The 22,661-nt window shown below is 36.1% G+C and overlaps 1 protein-coding gene across 2 annotated transcripts in view; it reads right to left on the bottom strand.

Moving 5' to 3' along the window:
* Positions 1-22,661, bottom strand: part of LOC131685520 (band 7 protein AGAP004871-like) — a 136,281-nt gene that overhangs the window by 97,854 nt on the left and 15,766 nt on the right. Inside the window, exon 1 of one of the 2 annotated variants that reach the window (XM_058969311.1) lies at positions 1,705-2,122. The exons of the other annotated variant lie outside the window; for it this stretch is intronic. Coding sequence (XP_058825294.1) covers positions 1,705-1,792 — 88 coding nt within the window. The 5' untranslated portion in view covers positions 1,793-2,122. Of the gene's footprint in view, positions 1-1,704; positions 2,123-22,661 lie in introns of those variants that run through there. 2 annotated transcript variants of the gene reach the window in all.

The following is a 22,661-nucleotide window of genomic DNA, read 5'->3' as shown; positions in this document are numbered from 1 at the left end:
TGAAAGGAGTAAGTTTAGAAAAGCGTGGAAGGATCATATGTGCAAGCTTGAAGTTTACCGGCGACTAAACCTTTTGTCTGCTACCGTAGAAGTCAAGATCTTTTGGCATTAGAAATGCGAATCACCTGAGTCTACGGCGTGTCCATGTGACCATATATCAAAGACGCTGATACAGTCACAATAGTCGATAAATAAAAAACCCAGGCAGGCAATTGGTGAGGGACCAATGAGTTTCAACGTCGCAAATGCTTAGTGTGGAAGTTTACCGTGACTTGATTCGCATTTCTAATGCCAAAAACCTTGACTCCTACGGTAGCAGACAAAGGATTAAGTCGCCGGTAAACTCTAAGCTTGCTCTAATGACCCTTCCGCGCTTTTCTAAACTTTCTCTCTTCAATTCCTTGCTCTCCCTTGAGTACTATGGCTCATAATATTGAAAAATATACTTCACCTTTCAGTTCCTTGCTAATTAAATGCCGAAACAACAGTTGACAAATTGACTCAATAGGTCGTTAACAAAAATGGTTAACAAAAATAGTAAAAAAATAATTTACCTGCTGTTTTTTTATGGGATCATTTTTTCCACCCCTCCAATTATACTTCCTCCTTCTCTTTTCCTAACGACCAGAAAAATTATGAAAGGACACGGCGTGGCACACATCATCGACTACATACAGGAACGTGCCATTTGAGCCAATATATTCTGATGCCTGATGCGCAAATGTTTTTTTTTATTTCTATATTTATTTATTACTCGATAATTTTATTAAGTAGGGAAAAGCCCCTTTGAGTTAAATGCAATTCTAATCACTTTTCAAAAAGGCATAAAAACCTACGTGTAAATACATAAATATAATAAATTCGTAAGCTTACTCATTAAAATAAAACCGTTACAGAACTAAGCTTCATTCTTCATACAGAAATTCCCTGAAAAAAGTTCTACGATCTTTTAGAATTTCGTAAGATCGGGTGGAATTGTTTCTAATCGATAAACGCTAGACACGCTTTTTTATTTCGTCGTTAAGTGTCGCTTTTCACGTTAGGCTGGCCCAAAAAATCCTGATTTTTAAAAAGTAGATTTAAAAAAAAATCATTGCTTCTGAACTGCTGTACCTCAAATGAAAAGTTATTAAATTTAGTTTCAAGAACCTAAAAGAAATCATTGTTCTTTCACAATTGGACACATGTATTCAGTTGTCAAAAAATAAGGATTAAGCCAACTTAAAATTTCCTCACTTGACGATCGTGATCTGTACTGTAATAGTTATTACCCCGTAACATTGATAGTTTTTTGGATAATCCCCACAGTCGTCACTCTTTCGTAATCCAATTCTACCCGCCGTTGCTTTTACTCGCGCCGAATTAGTAAACAATCAACCCACGTACGGTTGCCTAGCGACGTATGCGTCTCGGAATGATTACCGAAACTATTCATTCACAAACACCGCTCGATCCCTACCCGGTTCCATTCCAGGACCAGCCGGTCCCAAAATCACGTACCGATCAATAGATTATCACACCGTCTCGGATAGTTTAAAATCAGACAGCACGTAGATTTGGCACCTGTTTAATTTTAAACTATAATAGCCTGCAGTTAGTTGAGACCGCGGACACACGTGTGCGTGGGATCAAACCCAAACACATCGATCATCGCCTCTTCTAGCGGTCGATTCCCCGAAACAAAAAAACGGATTTCTTACGTACTTTTGACTCTCCACTTGGGCGGTTCGTACATCTGCATGCCTTGCGTTGTTCCTGACCGGGGGGATGCCAGCTGGATCCGGATCCGCATTCGCCGTGACCCAGGTCACGTCGAGTGAATTTGTTGGCCTGCTTCTTTTCTGTGCCCGGCACTAACAATAATAATGCTACGGATGGGTACACAACCGGTGGTCATAAATTACACAATCACGAATCTTCGGGAGCGGGTATTTATTTAGAGACGATACACTCTCGCCTATCGCTATTGGGTAATCGCCACTACGACATCGTACAACGCGGCCACGACCATACGCTAAGGAACGTACGTAGGTTTCGTATAACAAACGACTCGCCGCACTTCTTCCGCCCGGTGTCGAGAATTTCCAACGTGCTACTGAACGGGGGACGACTTTTTTGTTGTCTCGTCGGCCCATCGTGTGGAGCTGCTGCTGCTGCTGCTGCGTGTCGCCTGCCTCGATTGCTTTTACTCGGAAAATTTGTTACAACAGCCAAAGGCAGCAGCCCGAACGAAACAAAGCAAAGCCGGGATGCTGCTACTGGCGGTTGTCAGTGGAGCTAGCTACTGTTGGCACTAAGCGGTGTTGTACTCTCCAACTAATACCCTGCTGCTAACAGACCGGTTCCATTCGCTCGGTTGTGCATGTTATCGTTGTGTAGCTTGCCGCCACCGCCACTCAGCTGCTATCAACGCCGCCCGATCTAACAAACTCTCCATTCGGCACTGTACAAGTTGGGTCAAAGGCTACGACCACGAGTCGGCGTGTCTTGCTGGGAAACATACCGGATACCCCATCTGGATGCGACCAGGAACGAGCAGGGAAACTGGTTGTGCATATTATCATCGTCGGTTCGTCGTGTCGGATGTCTTTAGCACAGCTGTGCGAGCTCAGAATCCGATTTCGACATACGATAGCAATCTTTGGTGCGAGAGAGAGAGAAAAAGAGAACTACGGAAAATGCTGTGTGGAGAAATACTATGCGAAAGTTAGGGTAGGGTAAAGTTCAAAAGAATTTTTGAGCACTGCGACGTGCGTTTTCTTAAGGCAGCAAAACTGATTGATCTACTGCTTATAATTACAAAAACTGCTAGAAAAAAATTGCCTTGAGCTAGATCAAACCAAAAATTAATTAATTACTTATTAACTTTGTTCCATAAATTTAAGGACCACTCCACCTCCGCTATTTCAACGGTTTTGAGTACCAAGTGGCACGAGCCACGGACAGCAAAATTTCTCCGAACATCTTCGTTGAGTTACTTATGTATGCCAGAGTGCACGTGTTCACGAAACGCATAACAGCACTTTTAGCTGATCCGGCTGCTTCGTTGGGATGCTGAAAGGTGCTCAATTTAATTTCGACCTGAATCTTGGCACTGTTCTTCTCCCAATTCCATACAGACTCAGCTAAGGACAGTAGAAGCCCTATGTTGTAAACATAACAATAAAGAGCATGTTTGTAACAGCTCCACAGGCAATTTTCATAACTTACTTAGTTTGCATCATTCGCGCGAGCCCGCATAAACAAGGAACATAAACTTACTGTACAGGCTATGGTTCGAAAAAATAGTTAGTTTATTTAACTCATTTGCTGACGACGAATTTTATTTATAATTTCACTAAAGACAACTTGAAACGTTACAGAATTGAATCTTTAAAATAGGTGCACGAGTTGTAAATTCTTAAACCATCGCTAAACTTCCGATAATTTTTATCTAGGATAGTTTGAAACCCTGAACCTTAGAGAAGCTTTTAATCTATCCTGTAAAGAACGTTCGAAACTAGAAATCTTGAAAAGCTCTAAACTGAATTTTGAATATTGGAAAACACTGAAACACAGAATTTCGGTATGTCGAAAATGTGAATGTAAATGTAAATCCAAAAATTCGAAAACATGAGAAATCTGATACTTGGAAATTTGAAATTTTGTAAACGTCAAAACTTATCAGTAAGACATATGGAAATTTGGAAACTTGTTAACTCGCAAACTTGCAACTTGGGGAAAACAGATCTAAATTGTAAGTTAAACGAAATCAACTGTGTCAAAAAGTTTCCCCTGGAAGCAGAATTCGAACCTGCAACCCTCGGGACTCCGGTTCAATGCACATTCGAACTTCGGTGGGAATGTGCTAATGGAGACTGTTGATTTTGTCGATGGGTATTAGATAATGTGTTTTGCTGGGACGTCATCATAGCTCAGGGATAGCATAAGGGTTTGTGCATTGGGTTGAAGCCTCAAGGGTTGCAGGTTCGAATCCTGCCTTTGGAGAGAATTTTTTTCACATAATTGCTCTCGTTTAACTCACCATTTCTATTTGTTTTCCCTTTGGACACCGCCAAAAGGATAAAATTATAATCTTAAATAAAGTATTGGCACTTACGTCAAAATCCAAAAAAAAAAAATAATTCCATGTTGGAAACATGGAAACAAATGTATTCAACCCCTTGAACTTGGAAATTTCGACACTTGAAACTCTGAAATAATAGAAATTTGAAACATGAAATTTGGAACTACGAAACTAGAAAATCTTAGAGATTAGGAAACTTGGAAACTTAAGGGGGGCGTCTGGTATAAAGTGCTCAGTTATTTTGTTTTACGATTTTAAAGAGAAGGTAACAATGAATCTATTGTGTAATGTTAAGTTTTATTTATAAATTCATTGTGTGAAAAAAATATTTTCAGTCACGCTGAGCTGCACTTACGAGCGTTCCACAAGCAGCCGTCTAACCATTTCCACGTCGAGGGGCGACGAGGCGTACACGATGAATCTTGATAAAATTGTCTGACACAGGAAATTCAATAAGATTTGTAAAGCTTAGACTTATAGTTACTGGATAAATAAAAAAATAGAAAAAAGTTCGAGTTTCGGAAAATGGGTTCATAAACACCGAAAATCTCATATTTTACTGTAAAATTCGCTCAGTTTATCTTCAAATAATAGGAAGAAATTTTTATTTTTTCTCGGGTCCATCGACAGGTTACGCATATTCTGCATTCTCATAAAAAATCAAGTCAATTCATTGATTAGTTATCGTGTTCGCCAATTTGAAAAACGCGGTTTTGAGATAAACGCCATTAAATTTGCCGAGAGATTGAAATCTACCTGTGTTACAGCAAATACACGCGAGGAATTCATGACTGTTTAAAACAAAAGAAAGCCAGCGTGGCCGCCGAGATTGCGGAGACTATTCTAAAGATTCAATGCTAACAATTAAGCGATTTTTTGCCCACTACACCAGATGCCCCCCTTAAAAACTAGACAACTTGATAATTCGGAAACTTGTAAGATTAGGAACTGATATCGAGTTGGTGTCAGTTACTGGCGAGTGAAAAACGAAGCATTCAAATCCAGCTTATGAAAACTTGGACGCTTGAGAGTTTGGAAGCTTGGAAACGTGGAAATTTGGAAACAGGGAAATATGGAAACTTGGATCCTTGGAAACTTGAAAGCTGGAAACTTGGAAAGCTGGAAGATTGGAAACTTGAAAACTTGGAAACCTGGAAACTTGGAAACTCAGAAAGTTGGAAACTTGAAAACATGGAGATTTGGAAACTTGGTAATTTGGAATCTTGGTAGCTTGGAAACTTGTTAATTTGGAAACTTGGAAATTTGGAAATTTGGAAACTTAAAAACTTGGAAACCTGGAAACTTCAAAAATGCAAACTTTGAAATTTGACAAATTGCAAACTTAGAAACTTGAAAACATGGAAGCTTGGAAACCTGGAAATTTGAAAATTCAGAAAGTTGTAAACTTGAAAACTTGGAGATTTGGAAACTTGGAAATTTGGAATCTTGGAAACTTAGAAACTTGGAGACTTAGAAACTTAGAAACCTGGAAACTTTAAAAATAAAAAGTTTGAAACTTACCAAATTGCAAATTTAGAAACTCAAAAAATTTAAATCTTAGAAACATAGAAATTTGAGATCTTGAAATCTTGCCAACCCATTAACGTGGAAACTTGAATATTTGGGAAACTTGGGAACATGGAATGTGAATTTGAAAATAAGGAAGCTTAGAAAGTTGAAAATTTCAAAACTTGGAAACTTGTAAAAATGGAAAGTTGGAAACAAGGAAACTTGGATGGTTGGAAGCTGGGAAGTTCGGAAGCTTGGCAACCTAGAAACTTGCAAGCTTGGAAACTTGAAAACATAGAAACTTGGAAACATGGGGGCTTGGGAACTTGGGCGTTTGGAAACTTGGCAATTTGGAATATTTGGAAACTTTGAGAGCTTGAAAACTTGGAAAATGGGAAACTTGGAAGATTAAAATCTTGGAAACCTGGAAACTTGGAAGTTTGGATACTTGGTAATTTGGAAACAAAACTTGGCACTTTGAAAGACGTAAACTTCGAAACTTAAAACAATTGAAGCTTGGGAGCTTCGGAGCTTGGAAATTGTAAATTTGGAAACATAGAAACATCAAAACTTAAAAATTTGGGAACTTGGAAACTTGAAAATTTGGAAACTGGGATACTTGGATACTTGGATATTTAGATACTTGGATACTTGGAAACTTGGATACTTTGATACTTGGATACTTTGATACTTTGATACTTTGATACTTTGATACTTTGATACTTTGATACTTTGATACTTGGATACTTGCATACTTGCATACTTGGATACTTGGATACCTGGATACTTGGATACTTGGATACTTGGATACCAGGATACCAGGATACTTGGATACTTGGATACCTGGATACTTGGATACTTGGATACTTGGATACTTGGATACTTGGATACTTGGATACTTGGATACTTGGATACTTGGATACTTGGATACTTGGATACTTGGATACTTGGATACTTGGATACTTGGATACTTGGATACTTGGATACTTGGATACTTGGATACTTGGATACTTGGATACTTGGATACTTGGATACTTGGATACTTGGATACTTGGATACTTGGATACTTGGATACTTGGATACTTGGATACTTGGATACTTGGATACTTGGATACTTGGATACTTGGATACTTGGATACTTGGATACTTGGATACTTGGATACTTGGATACTTGGATACTTGGATACTTGGATACTTGGATACTTGGATACTTGGATACTTGGATACTTGGATACTTGGATACTTGGATACTTGGATACTTGGATACTTGGATACTTGGATACTTGGATACTTGGATACTTGGATACTTGGATACTTGGATACTTGGATACTTGGATACTTGGATACTTGGATACTTGGATACTTGGATACTTGGATACTTGGATACTTCGATACTTGAATACTTGGATACTTGGATACTTGGATACTTGGATGCTTAAATAATTGAATACTTGGATGCTTGGATACTTGGATACTTGGATACTTGGGTACTTGGATACTTGAATACTTGGATATTTGGATACTTGGATACTTGGGTTCTTGAATACTTGGATACTTGGATATTTAGATACTTGGATACTTGGAAACTTGGATACTTTGATACTTGGATACTTTGATACTTGGATACTTGCATACTTGGACACTTGGATACTTGGATACCTGGATACTTGGATACTTGGATACTTGGATACTTGGATACTTGAATACTTGAATACTTGGATACTTGGATACTTGGATACTTGGATACTTGGATACTTGGATACTTGGATACTTGGATACTTGGATACTTGGATACTTGGATACTTGGATACTTGGATACTTGGATACTTGGATACTTGGATACTTGGATACTTGCATACTTGGACACTTGGATACTTGGATACTTGGATACTTGGATACCTGGATACTTGGATACTTGGATACTTGGATACTTGGATACTTGGATACTTGGATGCTTGGATACTTGGATACTTGGGTACCTGGATACTTGGATACTTGGATGCTTGGATACTTGGATACTTGGATACTTGGATACTTGGATACCTGGATACTTGGATACTTGGATACTTGGATACTTGGATACTTGGATACTTGGATACTTGGATACCTGGATACTTGGATACTTGGATACTTGGATACTTGGGTACTTGGATACTTGAATAATTGAATACTTGGATACTTCAATACTTGGATATTTGGATACTTGGATACTTGGATACTTGGATATTTGGATACTTGGATACTTGGATACTTGGATACTTGGATACTTGGATACTTGGATACTTGGATAGTTGGATAGTTGGATAGTTGGATACTTGGATACTTGGATACTTGGATACTTGGATACTTGGATACTTGGATACTTGGATACTTGGATACTTGGATACTTGGATACTTGGATGCTTGGATACTTGGATACTTGGATACTTGGATACTTGGATGCTTGGATACTCGAATACTTGGATATTAGGATATTTGAACAAACTTAGAAAATTAGAAACTTGGAAACTTGAAAATTTGGAAACATGCAAACTTGGAAACTTTAAAACTTGGATATTTGGATACTTGAATACTTGGACACTTGGATAATTGGAAACTTGGACATTTGGAAGCTTGGAAACTTGGAAGCTAGAAAACTTGGAAACTAGGAAACCAGGAAACTTGGAAACCTGGAAACATGGAAATTTGAAAATATGTAACCTAGGAAGTTTGAAAGTTTGAGAGCTTAGAAACTTGGAATTATGGACACTTCCCAAGTAACAATTGAAGTTTTATGGCATACTACAAGTACAATCTAAGTTTTAAGAGCGGCTTTAAGTACGCCATAAAACTACAATTGTTACTAGGGTTGGAATATGAGAACTTAGGAACATGGAAACTGGGAAACATAGAAATTTGGAAACTTGAAAACTAAGAAACTTGAAATCGGTAACTCGGTAGGTAACTTGGAAAATTGGAAATCAGAAAACTTGGAAGTCAGCAAACTTTGAATGTTAGAAATGAAACTTGAAAGCATGTAAATTAGAAAACTTTGATTCTTGTAATCTAGGAAACTTGGAAACTAGGCAACCTTCGAAACTTGGAAACTAGGAAACTTGGAAATTAGAAAACTTAGAAGCTAGAAAATATGGAAGCTTGGAAACTAGAAAACATGGAAATTAGAAAAGTCGGGAGCTAGGAAATTTGGAAGATTGAAAACTTGTGAGGTTAGAAGTTTGGGAGTTTGGAAGCTTGAATACTTGGAAACATGGGAGCTTGGGAATTTTGAAATTTGGAAACTTGGACATTTGGGAGCCAGGAAAACTGGAAATTGGAAACTTGGAAAATTTGAAACTTGGATTCTTGGAAACTTGGCAACTTGGAAGCTTGAAAACTTGGCAATTTTGAAACTTGGAGACAATAAAACTTGAAAACTAGGAAATTTGGATACCTGGAAATTAGAAAACTTGTTAACTTGGAAGCTTGAAAACTTAGTAACTTGGAAACTTGAGAACTATGAACTTTGAAAATTTGGAAACTTGGAAAGTTGTAACTTGTACACTTGTATACTTGTGTACTGGGATGTTTGGAAATTTGTCAATTTGGACACTTGGAAGCTTCGAAACATGGACACTAGAAAATCTGTAAACTTAAAAACTGAGAAACTTGAAAACATGAAAGCTTGAAAGTTTGAAGGCTTGGAAGTTTGCTAGCTTGGAAACTCGGAAGTATAGAAACATAGAAGCTTGGAAATGTGGTAACTTGAAAATCTTTTGTTGTTTTGTTCTTTTGTTCCCTTGTTCTTTTGTTCTTTTGTTCTTTTGTTCTTTTGTTCTTTTGTTCTTTTGTTCTTTTGTTCTTTTGTTCTTTTGTTCTTTTGTTCTTTTGTTCTTTTGTTCTTTTGTTCTTTTGTTCTTTTGTTCTTTTGTTCTTTTGTTCTTTTGTTCTTTTGTTCTTTTGTTCTTTTGTTCTTTTGTTCTTTTGTTCTTTTGTTCTTTTGTTCTTTTGTTCTTTTGTTCTTTTGTTCTTTTGTTCTTTTGTTCTTTTGTTCTTTTGTTCTTTTGTTCTTTTGTTCTTTTGTTCTTTTGTTCTTTTGTTCTTTTGTTCTTTTGTTCTTTTGTTCTTTTGTTCTTTTGTTCTTTTGTTCTTTTGTTCTTTTGTTCTTTTGTTCTTTTGTTCTTTTGTTCTTTTGTTCTTTTGTTCTTTTGTTCTTTTGTTCTTTTGTTCTTTTGTTCTTTTGTTCTTTTGTTCTTTTGTTCTTTTGTTCTTTTGTTCTTTTGTTCTTTTGTTCTTTTGTTCTTTTGTTCTTTTGTTCTTTTGTTCTTTTGTTCTTTTGTTCTTTTGTTCTTTTGTTCTTTTGTTCTTTTGTTCTTTTGTTCTTTTGTTCTTTTGTTCTTTTGTTCTTTTGTTCTTTTGTTCTTTTGTTCTTTTGTTCTTTTGTTCTTTTGTTCTTTTGTTCTTTTGTTCTTTTGTTCTTTTGTTCTTTTGTTCTTTTGTTCTTTTGTTCTTTTGTTCTTTTGTTCTTTTGTTCTTTTGTTCTTTTGTTCTTTTGTTCTTTTGTTCTTTTGTTCTTTTGTTCTTTTGTTCTTTTGTTCTTTTGTTCTTTTGTTCTTTTGTTCTTTTGTTCTTTTGTTCTTTTGTTCTTTTGTTCTTTTGTTCTTTTGTTCTTTTGTTCTTTTGTTCTTTTGTTCTTTTGTTCTTTTGTTCTTTTGTTCTTTTGTTCTTTTGTTCTTTTGTTCTTTTGTTCTTTTGTTCTTTTGTTCTTTTGTTCTTTTGTTCTTTTGTTCTTTTGTTCTTTTGTTCTTTTGTTCTTTTGTTCTTTTGTTCTTTTGTTCTTTTGTTCTTTTGTTCTTTTGTTCTTTTGTTCTTTTGTTCTTTTGTTCTTTTGTTCTTTTGTTCTTTTGTTCTTTTGTTCTTTTGTTCTTTTGTTCTTTTGTTCTTTTGTTCTTTTGTTCTTTTGTTCTTTTGTTCTTTTGTTCTTTTGTTCTTTTGTTCTTTTGTTCTTTTGTTCTTTTGTTCTTTTGTTCTTTTGTTCTTTTGTTCTTTTGTTCTTTTGTTCTTTTGTTCTTTTGTTCTTTTGTTCTTTTGTTCTTTTGTTCTTTTGTTCTTTTGTTCTTTTGTTCTTTTGTTCTTTTGTTCTTTTGTTCTTTTGTTCTTTTGTTCTTTTGTTCTTTTGTTCTTTTGTTCTTTTGTTCTTTTGTTCTTTTGTTCTTTTGTTCTTTTGTTCTTTTGTTCTTTTGTTCTTTTGTTCTTTTGTTCTTTTGTTCTTTTGTTCTTTTGTTCTTTTGTTCTTTTGTTCTTTTGTTCTTTTGTTCTTTTGTTCTTTTGTTCTTTTGTTCTTTTGTTCTTTTGTTCTTTTGTTCTTTTGTTCTTTTGTTCTTTTGTTCTTTTGTTCTTTTGTTCTTTTGTTCTTTTGTTCTTTTGTTCTTTTGTTCTTTTGTTCTTTTGTTCTTTTGTTCTTTTGTTCTTTTGTTCTTTTGTTCTTTTGTTCTTTTGTTCTTTTGTTCTTTTGTTCTTTTGTTCTTTTGTTCTTTTGTTCTTTTGTTCTTTTGTTCTTTTGTTCTTTTGTTCTTTTGTTCTTTTGTTCTTTTGTTCTTTTGTTCTTTTGTTCTTTTGTTCTTTTGTTCTTTTGTTCTTTTGTTCTTTTGTTCTTTTGTTCTTTTGTTCTTTTGTTCTTTTGTTCTTTTGTTCTTTTGTTCTTTTGTTCTTTTGTTCTTTTGTTCTTTTGTTCTTTTGTTCTTTTGTTCTTTTGTTCTTTTGTTCTTTTGTTCTTTTGTTCTTTTGTTCTTTTGTTCTTTTGTTCTTTTGTTCTTTTGTTCTTTTGTTCTTTTGTTCTTTTGTTCTTTTGTTATTTTGTTCTTTTGTTCTTTTGTTCTTTTGTTCTTTTGTTCTTTTGTTCTTTTGTTCTTTTGTTCTTTTGTTCTTTTGTTCTTTTGTTCTTTTGTTCTTTTGTTCTTTTGTTCTTTTGTTCTTTTGTTCTTTTGTTCTTTTGTTCTTTTGTTCTTTTGTTCTTTTGTTCTTTTGTTCTTTTGTTCTTTTGTTCTTTTGTTCTTTTGCTCTTTTGTCCTTTTGTTCTTTTGTTCTTTTGTTCTTTTGTTCTTTTGTTCTTTTGTTCTTTTGTTCTTTTGTTCTTTTGTTCTTTTGTTCTTTTGTTCTTTTGTTCTTTTGTTCTTTTGTTCTTTTGTTCTTTTGTTCTTTTGTTCTTTTGTTCTTTTGTTCTTCTGTGCTTTTCCTCTCTTTCTCTGTTGCTCTTTTGTTCTTTTGCTTTTCAGCTGATTTGCTGTTGTCTTATTTTGCGTTTTTTCGGTTTTGCTCCTTGTTTTTTTTTGCTTTTTTGTGCTTTTGCTGCTTTGCTCTCTTGCTCTTTTACTCTTTGGTTTTCGGTTTGCTCTTTTCTTTTTGTTCTTATACTTGTTGTATCGAAGTATTTTTCTAAGGTATTTCTTATCATTAAGTGGTACAGTGGTACTACATTTAACGGGCACTCTTGCGGTGAGAGGAGCAACGATACTGTCTTGGGACTGGAAGCAGGATGATGAATGAATAGTGCTACCGTTTCTCAGTGAATGGAGCGAGCACGGTAAACAGGATATGAAATTAACTCTCCGCTTCTCCGTTGTGTTTAGTCATGCAGCTTGGCGCTTCGTAGAATAAGGGTGTTTACGCTTTTCTCGTCCACCTCGTCAGTATCAAAATAATTTGTAAAACTATAATGAATTATTTAATTTAGGATGAAAAATTGTTTCTTTAATCAGTACCACATTTCGAGATGGACCCAAAATAAGCTCACCTACTCTTAATAGTAGCTTATATCAACTGAATACTGAATGAGCTATAAAAGCACAAAATGTGTCGACAGCGGCGAAGCGGAAGACGGCCGAGATTTGCAGGATTGGTAACAGGCAGGAGATTATGACGCCGGAAGAGGTCGTCCCTCCAATTTGAAGGGAAAAACTATCCGGCTACAGAGAGAGAGAGAAAAAAACAGATTGTTCCGAAAACCATGAAGCGGATTAGGCTACGAAGCTTTTTGCTAAAACTATTTACAGCCCCTGCTGGGAGCGGGATGAAATTTGTTTCCTTTTCCTTCGGCACATGCTAAGAAGTACTTTGTAATGGGGGTGTTGTAATAAGTCCGCTGTGTCTGTAGAGTAAGTAGGAGAGGGTTGGGTGTTTATCCTTTAAATGTAGAATGCGACGAGATTAAATATTTTGTGTACAATGAGTTGGAAATTTAAAGCCTAGACTTTTCCGTCATGAATAATTTCCAAGGTCTTCTGAATTGTTATTATCATTGCCATGGGAACATATTGATATAAGCTCGCAGCATCAATCTTCTGAAGCGAGTCCACTCGATCACGATAATATTTCAGATAATTGAGAACCGATTCTGAATAGTTTTTCTACTTGCGGTTCAGCTTAGATTAATGACGGCAAGAGCCGACCAATGTGCGTCGGCTGGTTAAACACATTTTTGCGGCTTTTCAAATTGCCCCCGGCAGCCAACGGTGTCAATGAAGAACATAGCCACACACAAAAAAAAACGACATACGACAACGTTAATCACCCAGATAAGATGAACGAAATTGAGTAGATTTATGTGCTTCGGTACTGCGGGAGGTTAACATCAGCTCCACCCCCGTAATGGTGCCACGAATGGGACATTAAACTTGGATCATTGGTGTTTGTTGTTTCAACTCTGTTTGAAAATTTGCTTTCGGATCGAAATGAATGGACTTTCGAGTGGCGCAACTGAAGCGTGTTTCCGAAGGCGCAGGAATTTGTTTGTTTTCTTGTCCGATGCCGAATGTTAATTCGGGGCGCTCGTCTGACGAAGGGGTGAAAAATGTTGTTTTTAAATGTACACGAAACAAAACAGGATTAGGCTGGCAGTTCTAGTTTTCGTTTAACATTACAGTTTTGACATCATTACGAAAAATTTAAGATTTGTGGGCCAAGTTCCCAATGCCGAATTAAAGCACGCATAAAACGAATTAAAAAAGTTTTAAAACTAATCCAATTAATACACTTTTGGAGTTCCGCAACGACAGAAACTGTATCCCCGCACTAGAACGCATTGACCGAATCCAATTTCCCCGATAGAATTTATTGTTCGCAGACTTTTTCCTACTGATTATTGTTCCGCATTCTGGACCGTCTCGTGTCGTCGCCAACATTGTTGCCGGTTGGAATGCGACCCTCCGATGAACACGATGCACGATGATGGTCGATTGCAACGGAGCAGATACGATTGGCATGTTTTTGATTCCGTTCCAAAGTCTTGTTCCGTCCAAGCTGCACTGCTCGGAAGTCGAGGCCGTTGGCCTTGCTCCTTTTGTCCAAACCATAAGAAAAAATAATTGAGCTAAACAAAGCAAAATTCTCGGTCACAGAGCTCGATTGTGATTTGTATGTCAGCCAGTTAATTAGCATAAACTTATGAATAAATATATCCTGGCGACTGATGGCTTGCTGGTTCCGAAACATGGTGTACTATGTAAGGTGTTCTTATTTATCTATTTGTGAGCAAAATTGTTTTCCTCATACGCTTACAGTCTTCATTTCGATTAGTTGGTTTTGTTGGTATGAGGCATTCGTTTAGATTATTTTCGCAAACATGACATCACAACACACATACAAAAATGACAAATGTTTCCACCATTTTATTACTGCATCTTGGTTTCGAAACCCTCGGTTATGAGAGAGCTCCTCTTATCATGCCACGGTCAATGCTAGAAATAGCTAATTCTGCAAAATACATCACATCCTAACGAATCGTGTACAAAGTAGGCACAGAAAACTGTCTCATTTGAATTCAATGTGCGTCGCTCTAGAAGGCTAGAATGAGTTGTCTTATTTCACCTGTGAAAATGTTCGTGCTTTCACTAGATTACAGAACAGTGGTCTTTACGCATGGACACGCTAGGCTAGGGCCAGTGACACTGGGACCTATCACTCAGGATTGATATAAATTCATTATACTAAAGAAAGTATTCGAAAATGCGTGTGGCTAAAATTAAATTGAAGCTAATGTATAATGCAGCTTCGGCCCTTATTTATGGATCGGTAATCGCAAATGAACCGTGTCCCCCGTGATCAAAACGTTCAATTAGCATCTGACAACTAATGGGAACGATGGTAGAAGCACGACACACCAGTGTCAGGATGGTAATCAAGCGTCGATCCAACCTTTCATTTCATGTTTCAATTTATTTTGAGCAATAGCGATAGAATATTTTGGACTTTGGACAGCTCGAGAGACACCGAACTGGAGGGGCAAGCAAAGCACAGTGACCAAAACATATGAAAGGAATATTTACAAGTGGAAGTGGAAGCAGGTGTCGAAATTTATCAAAAAATTATTATCTGGCAAGCGATCTGCGGGATGCTTCATTTTTTCATTACATTTAGGAATTGTCTCCGAATGCAAATGCAAGAAGACCCGACATTATATTGGCTGGATTTAGCATCTTCCACTATTACTGGACTTCACTGTGGTTACGTTACAGAAGCATAGTGTCTTCAGCAAAGTTTATGTTTAGTGTATAGACATACATGTAGCCGCAGGAACAGTTCGGAACACTGCCACTGCACAGTGTTTTTTCGCCAACAACGCGCAGAAACTTATTCACGCAAAAATGGTAAAGCGAACAGCAATGATGTCTTCGAGGATGTTTTATGATGATCCTTGACCTTCATTTTGCTGATGTAGTTATAGTGATTAATCCTCCTTGCAGTGAGTTATTTGCTACATTTTTTTTTCTAAGTATAACAAACAAGATGCAGTCTTCAGAAATGTTAATGAACTTGCTTTTGCGAGCATATTAAGTCCAAAAATTTCTATTTAAAGTTGATTTAAACCCGAAGTTTGTTGAATGATTCCCTGAAAAAAAAATTTCAACATGACTCGTTAAATATCGTAGGTAGATCTTCATCATGTTCCAGAAAGCTGTTCGTCATACCAAGATACATATCTTTCCAGAAGATTGGTCTATCTCTTGTGGCTTAGAAGTTATGGTGTATTTTTTGGTGAAATTAGTAAAAGTTTTAAAAGTAATAAATTTTGAACGGGAAACCAGCTACCTGCAATTAAAAATGCTACATCAAAACTCAAAATAAGTCACTTGTCTCTAGTAGAGTTATAGATGATTTGAAAAAAATATTGTTTTCAAAAAATGTTCAATATTTTCGAAAACACTCGAAACAAGGGAAATTATGGGTTTATAAAAATTGTGTACCTTGACGATTGAAATAACTTCGTAGAATATATGAAACCCGTAGGAATAATAATTGAAAAGATATTGTAAAAAATAATTTTGGGGGCCATCCAAATATAGCGAGTTATATCTTCCTAAGCATTAAAAGAAGAGACATAATATATTTAGCAGACATTTGTGAAAGTAATCTCCAAAACTTTTCCAGCGACGTTAGCTCATTGCTCTTAGCAGAAAAAAATTGCTAAAAAATATCACTTATAGAAGGAACAATCACGAAAATCATATCAGAAAATGACAAACCTTGCTATTTTTGTATGAGTAAAACATTATTGACGCAAACCAGGCCGTTTTCAAGTTAACAATCAATTTGAAACACTTTATTTTTGAAAAATTGCCAAATTACTTTTTTTCAATCTGGATGGAATGGATGAATACGCACGTCCATCATGTCGTTTTCCATATGCACGGGGTTCTTGAATCTGGTGTTATTAAATTCGACCTCGTGTTGCATGTTGTTCTTTGCAATGAAGTCTTCTGCCTGTGCTATACTTCTAAACGTGATCAAAATACAGTTTTTAACGTGGTGTAGCTGAATGTACGTAACTTCAGCGAGATTAAGCACCATTTTAACTTTCACTGGGGTGGGCATAGCGTAGTTGATAAATCGATTGCCTCGTACGCAGCGCACCTGGGTTCGAGTCCCGACCCCGCACATAGGGTTAGAAATTGTTCATAAGAGACTTTTCTAACCCGAAGAGGTTAGAAGGTTAAAACCTCCATAATCGAAATAAAAAAAAAACTTTAACTAATTGTTCCACTTCCTGAACTGCGGGTCTAACACGAGTTTTATTAAAGTCGATCGAAATCATGTTATCCCGTAGCATGAGCACTTTTGTTTCATTTGGCAAACTCATTTCACTCCGCAGCCGGGGGCAACGATACAATTTGTTTGTGCACCGATATAGAACAAAAGCTGGCCTGATTCACTGGTGCTTATAGCCTGCTACAGCGTAGCGTTTTGCTTTTGCTTTGTGCGAGGTCAGAAGATAAACTGCCAAATTACTTTGAAAATACTAGAGATAAGCCATTGTCATTGATAATGTAGAAAGTTGTCCACTTTGGTAATTCAAAGCTTTTTACGCAACATACCGAACTTGTCAGAATGATATTTAAAGGTTATAGTAAAGAATTGGCTTTAAAGGGATCATCCACAAACAACCAGCAATAATGTTGAAAATATTAAAGATAAAGACTTTATGCCTTCGGCTACATTGTTCGCAAAAGTTTGCTCTACAACTTTGCCGAAGACATAATTTTAATATATGCGTGCAAGTGAAAGTTGGTAAATATATCTCACTCTTAAGGGGATTATTCACTAAAACACCATATGGATGGGCTGTCATTGCTACCAATTCCTCCGAAGACGTCAACAACCCAAATCTAACGATTTAGGGGTAATTAATAGATTGCACAATTTTAGCAAAAAACTGTTTTCTTCACAAAAGTTTTACAGTGTAATTTTGAGCAACTCTCCTGAAAGTACTAACTATGTATGTCCTAAACGTTGTGAGGTAATGGACATTTCTTGAAAAATATTTTCAATAGCTGATTTTTACCTAAAACTTACTTAGTTTCAGCGCAATAGTATAGCTTTTTTTTTCATTTTTCCTCAGTACTTTTTAGAAAACAATTTTTTACTCCAACTTCATCCCACCCAATTTTTGTTTGATGGTACTTTTTGGGCTTGAGCAACTAATTAAAACTATTAGAGTGAGTCAGTTCTTTCTTTTCTATGTTGTAACGATATTGATTTAGCAAGGAACGTGAAGGTGTGAAACATGTTTCAATATTAGGAGCCATCCCGATCAGAAGAGCATAACAAAACAATAACACTATTATAACTATGGTTGATATTTATAATAACTGTAGTTATATTTAGATAACGGAATTGAAAGTGGATTGCGGACAGTTTTCTTTACTATCAATATTATAACATAATCTATTATGAGATCATCAATTTATGAATTTATCGTTTGTTACCAGGTCATTGTCATTAGATGATTATATCTAATACAGTTCCCTCACAGAGGACGTATATACTTTTGGAAAAAAATTATATCTCATTTAGTTTTAACTTTGATATAATAATAGCAAATTTTGTTACAAATTTGTTACCATTAGCCAGGTTTTTGTTTTATTTTTTGTTATATATATATAACAACAATATATATATATATATATATATATATATATATATATATATATATATATATATATATATATATATATATATATATATATATATATATATATATATATATATATATATATATATATATATATATATATATATATATATATATATATATATATATATATATATATATATATATATATATATATATATATATATATATATATATATATATATATATATATAACAACTAACCAGCCGGATTTATAACATGTTCTGTTTCAAAATATTTTTGAAATAAATAACTCCAGGTGTTATAAATCAGTTATGCCGTTCTGATCGGGATAGTACTCACGGAAGAGCAAGGAGTTGAAGGAAGAAAGTTTTAGAAAAGCGTGGAATAGGGTCATGTGAGCAAGCTTAAAATTTCCCGACGACTTAAGCCTGTGTATTCTACCGCAGGAGTCAGGATATATTGGCTTTTTCAAATGCGTATCACCTTCCAGCAAACCATAAATCGTATAACAAAGTAAATAAAGATTCGTAAATATGTCTGCAAAGAGTCAAAATCGTTATGACAGTCGATTTTAGTCTGTAGATATTGATTTGCATCGCATATTACCATAAACATGATTTGAATACGATCTTTCATTCAAAATCGCTCTGATGTTCTAGTTAAATCGTATTCGATCGGAGTTGGTCGTATAGCACTGACAACTTATATTCATTTAGCTTCAACTATATAAATTTTTAAAAATCGTATTTCCTGCTCACATTTGATCGTATATTACTTCGATCAATGTCGGATTAACAACTTCAAAAAGTTAGATACGACTTAATATTTCACAACATATAAGAACACCAATTTCGCGACCCTACTTATCTCATATCTTTGAAATGAGAATGCTGCATTTATGGCGAATGTTTATCGGAATAGAGTTTCTCTACTTGAAGATGACATATGATTACGAAATATTGCCACACTTGTAATAATCAAAATAGCTCCGAGTAGTCAGTCCTGCTCTACAATCCAAACGTCACAAGTTCGAATCCGATCTTAACAACAAGGAGGTGTACTATGGTTGGTTTGGCATCAGTTTTTGCCAGAGCCCGATTTTTTACGTATTTTTGTTGTGCTGGAGATGATTGATGTGCCTAATTACTGTTTGTAGCATTCGATCTTCCTTATCGACTAATCAGAGTTAATCGTATATACGTGTTGCGGAATCGTATACTTGTTATGGATATCGTATTAAATACTAGAAACTATCGCGCTTAAAGTGTATATTGTTGTCAGAAATCGTCGATTCCAATCGTTATGTACGTATATCGCTTCCAGTTTGAAACGTATATGCCGATTTAGTATATTTTGTGCGGCTTTTTGGGGGTATATAAACACGTAACTTAGTACATGATGTTGTCAGTTCTAAATCTTCACCGACGAAACCATCCTTCTACCATGTTTTGTTTTATAAATTTAGGCGAAGCGCCGCTCTTGATGGAATAAGTCGAGTCTAAGTTGCCGGTGTTTAGGTTGGAAGAGGAGATTCAAAAAAGCAATGACGCCCAAACATAAGGGCATGTTCAGGAGCGTTTTATTTTATATAGGAGTTTCAAAGTAGAACTGGAACTAAAACATTGACATCCCCAGCAGAGCGCATTGTTTTATTAATTCGAACAGTTTTGTTTCAAAATTTAAAGCTGTTATACGACGCCGTTCTATTTGTTGCTGATTTTAAGACACGTTTAGAACTGTGTTTTAAATACATGCAAAGTTTCCAGCACAGACACTTAGAACCGATAGACTGGAGAAAAATAAATTTGAATGCAGTAACGCTGAAGGCATGGCGAGACATGATTTTTAAACTGAATAGAACACCCGCTAAAACTGCTGCTGAGAACAGAAAGTTCCAGTTTTAAAATGTTCAGTTTTATATTATAGAACTGTCAAAATTATAAATCTAAAACTGAAACACTCCTGAACATGCTCTAACCATATAGCAGTGTTTCATTGCCAGAAAGCTGGAAGTTTGCCGAATTTATTGAAAGTTTTTGGTGGTAATGATAACTGAAAAACCTGTTGTAATCCACCTAGCAGTACAATTAAGCTTTTCTCATTTATAAAAACTATGATTGCAATTGTTATTATCAAAATAAATTTGACGATATCTCGCATTGTTATTAAACTTAGCATCTACCGTATCCGTAAAATGGTTTACCGCATCCACGAAATTAATATTTCCTGACTACTATTATTGTAGTCATTTTGAAACAATTGATTTCTTCCATCAGCCTTCTCCATTAGAAGGTACAAAACAGCTTACTCTATTGCTTTAAACTTCATTTGTAGAGTGCCTCTCAGACGAAAAGGACGTTTTTTGTAGTATAGCGCTATAAAGCTTGCTAATCCGCTTTCAAGGTTATCTTGTGCGTGTGTCTTTGCTTGTGAGCCGCGTGTATACCGTTGCACAAGCTAAGTACCACAATTATACTACGTTATACTATCCTTGTTTCGGCTACCATTCTGCACTGGGCTCTAGAGCCGTGCAAAAATAACTTCCACAGATAATGATTCATCTCAAGGTGAGATGGATGTCAGAATAAAATCGACTCCCCGGCTCACGCTTTATCCAAGTTCCTCAACCGGGCTCTTTGTTATCTTTTGCCGGGCCAAATAACAAAAATGACGGAGCGATATTTGGCCGTGACAGAAATTTACTACAATTTACACTCACAATCCGACAAATAAGTTATAAATTATCAGACATGGAATCCACATTCAACTACTTCAATCAAAGCTAATTCTTCCATCCGCCAAAATCTAGGCTATGTGTCCTATATTCGATAAGTCCAACCGTTTTTGTATCCGAAAATCACACTCGTTTCTTTCAAGTCCGAGTGAGATAGCGGGAATACTAATTCCAAGAAGAATCCTTCCAGCAAAGTTGAAGGAAAGTAAAAGTTAGACCGCTTGCTTACGCCAGAGCGAACTAGATGGTTGAATGATCTGAGATCACGAGTAATCCTGAAGAATTCTCCGGAAATGGCGTACTTCCGGGTACTTTGAGATTTCCTTTCTTAATCTGATGAAAACAGGATTATAGTTAGAAGTGACGCGATTAATTTTCCGCTTGTATACCCATTACCCCACGTGACTAATATTCCAGTAAGTTTTAAATTTCTATTTCTCCTACTAGCTAAAATTTGAGTGTATGTGCGTAGAAAGCGTAATAGTGCGAACCGTTTCTGTGTGCGAGGTGATAGAAGGAGGTAAAATGTGCAACAGCAAAATGATCATCACCGTCTTCATTCCACAGAAGCTGAATTGGTGAGTCCGTTTTAAATTATTAGTGGTGAAGTGACGTCCAGAGAGGACGACCCGTAGAAAAGTTTGAGACCTTCCACCGCTCAGTTTTCCGAGCCCCCGCTTACAGTCGGGCCACGTTCATGACTTAATCAAAGATCCATGTGCACATGTGACGACGTTCTCGGTAGCACCCTCGAGACGCACATGTAATGAACACCCGGGTGTAGAAACAGTAGTCGCACTTCGTTTGCCGCTCTGGGTGAAAGCACCGTAGCATGAGTTCAGTCGAATTTTGGAAGCACACAGAGGAACAGATATATAGAGAATAAAATGCACACAATGGACGCTAGGTCTGTATAGACAACTAGCTAATAGCCATTGCGCGTTGCTGCGACTTTCACCCCTACCAGTGGTGGTAAGCTTTTGCTATGCGGGAGTTTCGACTGTGGGATTCAAAAATTGAACTTTGGTTCTTGGAGAGTTTAGCCATCTAGGATATTTGGACCAATTTCTTGGGTTCAGATTATGTGCCTAGCTGAACAGGCCCGTAGCCAGGATTTTTTTTTCGGGAGGGGCTAAGAATACAATATGAAAATTTAATAGTGTTTATGATTTGAGATGACCGAGCACACAGCACCAGAAAAGCTAATGATATTTCGAAACATCGTTGCTGTCTAAGCCTATGTATTTGCGAGCAACTTAAAGACTTAATCACTCGCAACACGGCTCAATGTGCTAGGTTAACGAAGCCGTGGATCTATCATATATTTACAATGTGTGAAACTTAAAACAAAAAGTGAAAATCCGACAGATCACGCACACGCAATTTGCTATTTGCTCTGAATGTTTTCTTTCATCTGAGAGGAACAAAGGCTTATTCGCCTACTTTATCTTAGCGGTCATCCAAATCACTCTCCATGTCGTTATCGTTATCGTTAACGTTGTGATGGTGTTCGTGTTCAGATGTTCTTTCTTGTCTCAACTTACGGATCACAAACTGTCTTTGGTATTAGCTTCCTGCTGGCTGTTAATTTGGGGGTGCCATACGCAGATTACGTTTTGATGTCTCTGCTGTTTCATCATACATTGCACCTGTATATACAATCATGTAAAAAGACTAAAATGTTGCTACTGATAGTAATGATAAAATCACCTAAGAACAATGATGGAAGTATAAATTGATATAAATTAATGTGACTATTGAACTTATATGTGATCGGCATCTGACTAAAAGAGACGACTGAATCACGTGGCTTATTTTAAGGGGAGGTTTTCAAGTAAACTCAATTTATTTGAGGAGCGATCTAAGTACGGGTAAAAAACATCAAATCTGACGTAATAGTGCGATCTCAAACTCTGAGATCGATTTTTTAGTCTTTTTTTCCACTT

Source organism: Topomyia yanbarensis, chromosome 2 (assembly GCF_030247195.1).
Source record: "Topomyia yanbarensis strain Yona2022 chromosome 2, ASM3024719v1, whole genome shotgun sequence".
NCBI classification, from domain to species: Eukaryota; Metazoa; Arthropoda; class Insecta; order Diptera; family Culicidae; genus Topomyia; species Topomyia yanbarensis.
Note: the sequence above shows the minus strand (reverse complement) of the source record. Positions and strands in the feature narration are given on the sequence as shown.